Source organism: Mercenaria mercenaria, unplaced genomic scaffold, assembly GCF_021730395.1.
Source record: "Mercenaria mercenaria strain notata unplaced genomic scaffold, MADL_Memer_1 contig_2774, whole genome shotgun sequence".
NCBI lineage: Eukaryota > Metazoa > Mollusca > Bivalvia > Venerida > Veneridae > Mercenaria > Mercenaria mercenaria.
The window spans coordinates 60,483-69,158 of NW_026460851.1; the positions used below are offsets into that span (position 1 = coordinate 60,483).

General features: G+C 36.9%; 1 protein-coding gene across 1 annotated transcript; it reads left to right on the plus strand.

Moving 5' to 3' along the window:
• Nucleotides 1-853: 853 nt before the first annotated feature.
• Nucleotides 854-4,207, plus strand: LOC128552399 (uncharacterized; the record flags this gene model as incomplete). The annotated part of the gene is made up of 3 exons (XM_053533414.1): nucleotides 854-1,436; nucleotides 2,476-2,513; nucleotides 4,007-4,207. Coding segments are annotated over exons 1-3 (822 nt in total), but the record flags the coding sequence as incomplete, so codon positions are not given.
• Between the last annotated feature and the right edge of the window lie 4,469 nt (nucleotides 4,208-8,676).

Genomic DNA, 8,676 nt, shown 5'->3' on the forward strand with positions numbered 1-8,676 from the left:
AGTGAAACGCGTAACTGGAAAAAGCCTGTAAAACCTTGAAAACTGACTTTATCAGACTGAAACTTGTTATTTTTCATGCAGTTTAACTACTGGTAATGCATATATATAATTGACACTTAGGTAGAAAACTAGTTTTTCATATAGACACAATACGACTAAAGGATTACACGGGATTCTTTTTACCATGTTTAAATGTCTTTGTAGTTTTTTGACATTTGATATACATGTATTTAAATGAGAAAGAAGATTTAGTTGGTGAAGGAAATTTAAATTTTAGCATGTGTAGTACATGTAATATCATGGCATAGCAGTTAAATTAATGTTAAACTGCTGTCAGCAGATATGTGTGGCTGCTCTGAGAATACTGCACATATTTGAACTGGCTATTTTGGTCAGATTTTGGAAGGAAATATACCTTTGCTTCAAACATCTTTAATTTAAAAACCAAAACGATCAAAACATCAACTTCAAAATAAAGCCTGTCTGTCTGTCTGTGAAATATGTGTTTTCTATTGATAACGGAAGAATGCTTTAGGATGCACGCGTAAGGCTTCTCAGGATGAGTGTGGTCAATAGATAATACACATATGTAATGCGGTCATATGGTTAAAGGAAAATGCTCAAAGTGGTCTCTGAAAGTCAGCATAGTTTGATAAACACAATTTGTTCTCATATCGTTCCAATTGCATTAGGTATTGTATACTTGCATGGCGCAACATTTATTGCACTTAGTAACGTATAAGGTATCAAAGTATTGTAACAGTTATAATTTAAATTATTTAATTGCTGGTTAGTAAAGCAATACACAATCATGTTGTCGTTAAATGAATGACTGCTTTCTTCAGATAAAATCATGAGTGATACAGTAAGGGCAAGTTTGTTTAGAGATGTTGAAAAACATATTGTGGAAAACCTACCCGGCAAGAAGCGGAAATCCTTTTCTTCCCTCTTTAAAGCAAGGTGTCCAGACGACCTTAAAAAGTTTCATGAATGTTGTGATGGAAAAGGTCCTACACTGACAATTCTGCATGGAAGATACAATACGTTATACGGAGGTTATACAAGTCAGGATTGGAATATTGACAAGAAAAGATTTAAATCAGACGACAAGGCGTTTCTCTTCTTCAAGAACACCAAAGTAGGTTCAAAGTGCAACATCATCCCCGTTTCTACTGAGTGGAAAGATAAAGCAATTACATGTGACGCAAACTTCGGGCCAACGTTCGGTGTAAGTGAATTTCTTCGACCAAGGTATGATTTTCAAGCATTCACTCTATCAGGAAAAGCACCGTCGGAGATGAAAGATGGGTTTCTACACTTAAATGGGTCACTCAATATCGGAAAGGCATATTCAGATAAAGATAAACAAATCCGAAACACAGATATAAATGGTGGGACGATGGAAGTGAGGATGCTCGAAGTCTTTGAGGTAGTCGGTAAGGGTCTTCAAATTTATTTCCACATTTAATTTTCCAGAGCAAAAAAAAAAAAAATAAGTTTTCGCTAAAGTTTATTTTTCGCGTACATTTGCGTAATAATGCGCGTGTTAATGAATTCTGTTCTTTTTTTAATTACATATATTTCTATAACGCATTCCGTCCATAACAGAACATGTCCTCTTCAAGTGTCATCCATACGATATTATATAATGAGACGACTGTATAATATTACTCTCTAAGGTCAAAACGACCAGACTACTGACTGGTATTGTGTCTAAAGTGAAAGATCAAATTCAACTAGGGCCACTTTTTATGTTCTATTAAACATTAAATACATTCTTTTTATTTTGTTTTTGTCATTTTAGCGAAAATTTGATTTTAGCAAAAACACACACACATATTGATATATAATTATAGGCCTCTTTTAAATCTGTTTGTTTGGAAGTCTACACAGTAAACTGCATATATTCTAAAAGTCTTTCTTAATTTCATTTTATTAGACACAAATTCGTTTGTGATGGTATTTCTGCTAAATGTTAAATATAAAAGTAAATCTGATGTCAGATTTCAGTTTAAAGGCAGATCAAAAGGAAACAAAAATAGCCCTTGACACAGAAATAAGATTTTTTTTGCATTATAAGCTGTCTTATAAACAATGGTTTATTCATATATAACCTGAGGTATTTAACATATTTTTAAGTATAGATAAAATGGGATATCCTCACGTACGGTCTATTGTGATAAATCTAAGCTATACACAGTTTTTGTTAATGGCCGTTGGCTGTATCCAGTTTCGTTCTCTTCCTGACAAATCCCCGAGAGGCACCTGCCATTTTTCTTCTATTACTTAATCAATATATTCAATTATGTGACGGTATAATTTGTTTTGACACATTTTTTTTGTGTGAGATTCAATGCACTTTGATAATTTTGATTTTACACATGAATAATTAGAGTATGTTACATGCCCTTTGTTGTATTCCCAAATAGTTTATTTATTAAGCTTATTAGTTAGTATCTTAATATATGTTTTTAGACGGCACACTTGATGAACCATGGAGGGCTATGCCAGACGTACGTATATAAGTACAGTTCTTATTCTATATCATTTCGGACAAAAAACTTTTAAGGTACAAATGGGGGATAATGTGGTAAATCAATAAATTGTTAATCAACTGCAGTCAGTTGAATATATCACTTCCTTTTTAGTATTGAAGTAAATTAAGGCCGGTAATTTAAGAATGTATGTTTTTATTCCGTTATAAATATCTGTTCTGAAAGTGCAAATCTTTGATTGTAAACAGTAGAGCAACGGACATCATGGTGCAATTCACATGGCATTAAATCATAAAATAAAAAGAAAATTTGTTGTTTTACTTGTAAGATAGAAGTATATTTCATTTGTGAATGCCATAATTTATATTTTCACTCACGGCTGCGCTTCTGCATACTGACAGTTTATATTCATTTTGTAGATATATGTAGGAAATCATATTTAACAACATAGGCTACCAGAAAGAAGCAAAAGAAAAAATATTTAAATATTTTATGTAGAATGTGGTATTTTTTGTAATGATCAGTTTAAAGTCTGAGTACTTTATCTAAATAACACACAGAAAGGTATTGATACCTATGATTTTTAGGTTTTAGTTCCGTTGTGTATGATGTAAGCCATTTATATAGTGAAGAAAGAAAAACATTCTGTAGAAAAAAGTTATGAGATAAATGTGTAAATTGTTGTTTTGATGTCATCAGTGACATCATCAATGAGTATTTAAATGAAATGAAGGATTAAAAAAAAAAACAATATACATTTAAATAATCAGATTCTGACAGTGTAAGCTTCTGACATAAAGCTTTTGTTATTAAATAATATCATTTTTAAAAAAATATTGACGCAAAATGTATGGTAAGTGCAGTTACAATACTTTTTGCACCAAATCACTTACCGTTAATTTGAAGATCTGTGGTGCAAAAACTCTAGTAAGTGCACTTACTATAGTTATTGCGCCAACAAATTTTGAAGTGCAGTTACGTGTTTAATTTTTTTTGCCAAAAAAAGACAGTTTTCATCAAAATACAGCTTCCAAACTTTTATGGATAATGAAAATTGATATTTATAACCTAAAAATGCCAAAAAGTGATTTTCCCCAAAAATGTTAGTTACATGACTTTTTGGTCCACGGTGACGGATTGTTGAATGGTTAGAAAATATTTTCGAACACAATCATGCTTGTATGCCCCAAAACAACGCACAGGCAGTAAAACTGCAAATACAGTAAGAAAAGCATGTTATCCTGATTAATAAGTCCATCATAGTTATATGTGAATAGACTTACCAATTCTGCTATTGGTTGGTATTTAATTACTTAGCCATTTTAACATGCGGACAATTTTTACAACATTGTCACACATAGAATAACAAACTTTTAATATAATAATGAATTCATAAATGTAACTTTTCTATAATAATAATGTGTTTGATCTCAACGTTAAATTAGCTCTCATAAATTAGCCGCGGTCTGCAAATACTTAATATTTGTTAAGATGACTCGTATCTATTTAAGGATGACGCTGTCAAAGAATTAAAGGAACATCTAGTGAATTTTGAACCGCCCTTTTTAAATACACCTTTCTACAACATTCTGCTTCTTGGTGTCATTGGATCGGGAAAATCAAGTTTCTTTAATACTCTTGCAACCGTGTTTGCCGAAGAGATAAGGTCTCCAGCAATTGCAGCTGACGAGCCAACAAGTGTTACAAATGAGGTATGTGTTTTCTTTTTCCATCTTGTTTGATTTTTTTTTGTATTTGGTGACATTTTAAAACTTTAAAATGGCCTACCGCTGTCATGACGATTTTATCTCCTGCTGATGGCGCAGGGGAACAGTTTTGGCATTGTCCACCCGTCGTTCCCTCCGTTTGTCTATCCGCTGTCCCTCATTTAATATTTCGCAGTGATTTGCCAGTAAAGAATATGTATATGGGATTTCTTGGTGCCCACCAGCAACTTACTGCAAACAGTTAAGATGGTATCAAAATCCCTAAAACTTGTGACTTTCTTTTGCACCACGGTGTAACGGTCAGTTTTTTCCCAGTCAGTTTTTCTAAAACTGACTAGTCAGACTAAATTGCAACTGGTTACTCTTGATCATTCTTATGGGGGAACAACCTTAACTAGTCAATTCTCTCCCCCCCCCCCCCGCTTCCCGCCAACCCCTCGTCAATTTTCCTGGCTAGTCAATTATTTCCACTGTTAGTGAATTGGAACTGGTCATTCTCGGTTATTCATAACTAGCCTTTTTTATTTCAGATAGTCGGTTTTCATTTAAATTCGTATAAAATAAGAAATATGTTTTATATTTTGTGTAAATTAAAGAAATTCTTTTAAATGATCTTATTTTAATTTCTGTTATACTTTTTTAACTGATGACCTTTTCCCTGTTTCAATTTCTTCAAAGGCAAGGAAATTACCGCTAGTCAGTTATTTTCCACCTAGCCAATACTTGACCAGGAAGGTGGGGGAAGTAAATTGACCGTTCAGCTCTTTCCCTCCTAGCCAGTACGTGGCCTGTCGGGTGGGGAGAAGAAATTGACCGGTTATCGGTAGTCCCCTCCCCCTAGCCAGTACTTGACCTGTCGGGTGGGGAAATGAAATTGACCAGTCAGTTTTTCCCCCGCTAGCCAGTACTTGCTCTGTCAGGTGGGGAAAAATTGATCTGACAGTTCTCTCCCCCCTAGCTATCACCTGACCTGCCGGGTTGGGAGAAGAAATAGACCGGTCAGTTCTTTCCCCCCATCATATACTTGACCTGTCAGGTGGGGGAAAAATTGACTAGTCAGTTCTTTCCCCCTAGCCAGTACTTGACTTGTCCGTTGGGGAGAAGAAATTAACTGGTTAGTTTCCCCCCCGCCAGCATATACTTGACCTGTCAGGTGGGAAAAGAAATTGACAGGTTTGTTCTTTTCCCCCTAGTATATGCTTGACCTGTCAGGTGGAGTAAGAAATTGACCAGTCAGTTCTTTTTTCCCCCCTAGCCAGTACTTGCTCTTTTAGGTGGGGGAAGAAATTGAGTAGTCAGTGTTCCCCCCCCCACATAGCCAGAACTTGACCTTTTGGGTGGGGAGAAGAAATTAGGCGGTCAGTTCTTATAATGAATTCATACATGAAACTTACTGAAATTTGCCGGTCAGTTTTTCCTCCCCACCAGCCAGTACTTGCTCTGTTAGGTGGGGGAAGATAATATAATAACCCCCTCCCCCTATCATATACTTAACCTGTCAGGTGGGGGAAGAAATCCTTTCCCCTCTAGCCAGTACTTGCTCTCTAAGATGTAAGGATATGCTGGGGGGGGGGGGGGTGTGGAGAACTGACCAGTCAATTTCATCCCCCACCTGACAGGTCAAGTATATGCTCTGGGGGAAAGAACTGACCGGTCAATTAACAGAGCAAGTTCTGGATAGGGTGGAATGGACTGACTGGTCAAATTCATTTTCCCACATGACAGGTCAAGTACTGGTTAGGGAGGGAAGAACTGACCTGTCAATTTCTTCTCCCTTTCGACAGGTCAAGCACTGGCTAGGGGGAAAGAACTGACTTGTCAATTTCTTCGCCACCTGACAGGTCAAGTACTGGTTGGGGGAAAGAACTAACCGGCCAGTTTCTTCCCCACCTGACAGGTTAAGGACTGGCAAGGGGGACAATAACTGACCGGTCAATTTCTTTTCCCCACCCGACAGATCAAGTACTGGCTAGGGGGAAAGAACTGACTGGTCAATTTCTTCCCCACCTGACAGGTCAAGTACTGGTTGGGGAAAAGAACTGACCAGCCAGTATCTTCCCCCACCTGATAGGTCAATTACTGGCTAGGGGGAAAGAACTGACTGGTCAGTTTCTTCACCCACCTGATAGGTCAAGTATATGCTAGGGAGAGAACTGACTGGTAAATTTCTTTCCCCACCCGATAGGGCAAGTATACGCTAGGGGTGGGGGAAAAAACTGACTGGTCAATTTCTTTCCCCACCTGATAGGTCAAGTATATGTTAGGGGGGAAAAACTGACCGGTCAATTTCTTCCCCCACCTGAGAGAGCTAGTACTGGCTAGGGGGGAAAGAACTGACTGGTCAATTTCTTCCCCCACCTGACAAGTCAAGTACTGGCTGGGGGGATTTTTAAAGAACAGATCAGTCAATCTCTTCTCTCACCTAACCGAGCAAGTACAGGCTAGGGGAAAGAACTGACCGGTCAGTTTCTTCCCCCACATAACAGAGCACGAACTGGCTAGTGGGGAAAGAACTGACTGGTTAATTTCATTTCCCCACCCGACAGATCAACTACTGGCTAGGGGGAACTGACCATTTCTTCTCCCACTTAACAGATCAGGAAAAAGGTCAAGTATATGCTAGGGGGAAAGAACAGGCCGGTCAATTTCTTCCCCGCACCTGACTGATATTAAATAGTAATGACAATCAAACAGAAGTTAAAAAAATTGATTTGCCAAAAACAACATTGATTAAAGTTACGAAAAAGAAACATATAGGTTTATTCAAATGAAAAACAATACCTATTTCACCTGAAATTTAACTCGAAAATGAATAGACACTTGTATCCCTAATAACAATATCGAAAGACCAGTACTTGAAGGGAAAACTTGACTATTGGAAAGAACTGACTAGCTTTTTTCCCCGGTGGTGTCTTCTTCAACATTTATTCAGTCATGCAAACGACGGCGTCTACATGTAGCACTAGATGGTACGGCCAGCATTACAAGTTTTCAATCATTGATAATCAAGTAAAAATGCAATAACTTTATATTTCTTGCGGAAACGAATAAAGTAATGCAGAAACTGTCCTCGACATTGGGTGGCGCAATGAGCCGGTATTTAGTGGCCGGCGAAAAGTAAGTTTAAGTTATTTTATTTTCATACTTTTTAGGATACTGACATGTTTTTTTATAATTCAGTTGTTATTTGTTTGGTATGAAAATATCTACCCTAAACTAAAAAATCAAAAAAAAAAAATCAAAAAAAAATCATGCAGCAGACAAAAGTGTGGTGTCGTCGCCTAGTTTAGTTATACATTCACTGTTACTTTAGGAATAACTGAACAATGCCTTCTTACTGAGTGATTTGCTAATCTATGTTTATTTCAGACCGAAAAGTCACTAGACCATTTTAGGGGTTTTCAAACTATCCGTTATTTTCACACACTGTGTTTTTTAGATCATGGGGTGACCCTAGATCAAATTTTATTTCAGACCATCAAGCAGTTTTCAATCAGTGCGGAGTATATTGGTCATAATTAATTTAAAAGCATTGTGCGTACTTTTCGTCCACTAGCAGCTGTGTCCAGCTATTTGTGGGGCTTATCTGTCTTTTATTGATCATTGTGGGGTTTTTGAAGAATTGTTTTAAAACTTAGACTTAGATTGTTCAAACTTAAGATACTAAAGATAAAGCAAGCGTTTATTTTATAGCCTCTTAGTACGTTTTCAAGAGTTATGCTATATACACGTCTGTCCTACAGTACTGCATGGTCCTAATTGTTAGAAACTTATAATTTAATTTGTACGATGTTTTTCGGGGCCACCAGAGCGTATCAATTATAATATTATACCTGAAACTGCCATGACTTGGATGAAGTTTATTTGCAATTGCGCTCTATAGAAATAGGTTGAAACTACAAGTATATATATTTTACTGTGAAGTCTTTTCAGTGAGAGCAAGGGTTTTTAAGGCTCAAAGTTATTTGAACACATATTAAGCAGTTGTGAAGCATTCACAAGTTTAATACTTGAACAAGCAAAGCATAATGCTGCCATCGCACTCATTTCTCCCTAATATATATGTACTGGAGTTTACATTGTCGTAACGGTTTTTGAAATAAAACATGGCCAGGAAAGGTGTATTAATATAAACCTAAGATTAAGTAATCTTCTAGCATCGAACTCAGTTAATGAAATTTAACACATTGTAAGGCCCCCATTCGAAGAAGTGGGGTATATTGTTTTGCAGATGTCGGTCGGTCGGTTGGTCGGTCGGAATGTAGACCAATCCGTTTCCGGATGATAACTGAAGAACGCTTGGGCCTAGGATCATGAAATTTGATAGGGAGGTTGATCATCACCAGCAGATGACCCCTATTGATTTTGAGGTCTGTATGTCAAAGGTCAAGGTCACAGTGACCCTGAATAGTAAAACGGTTTCCGGATGATAACTCAAGAACGCTTGGGCCTAG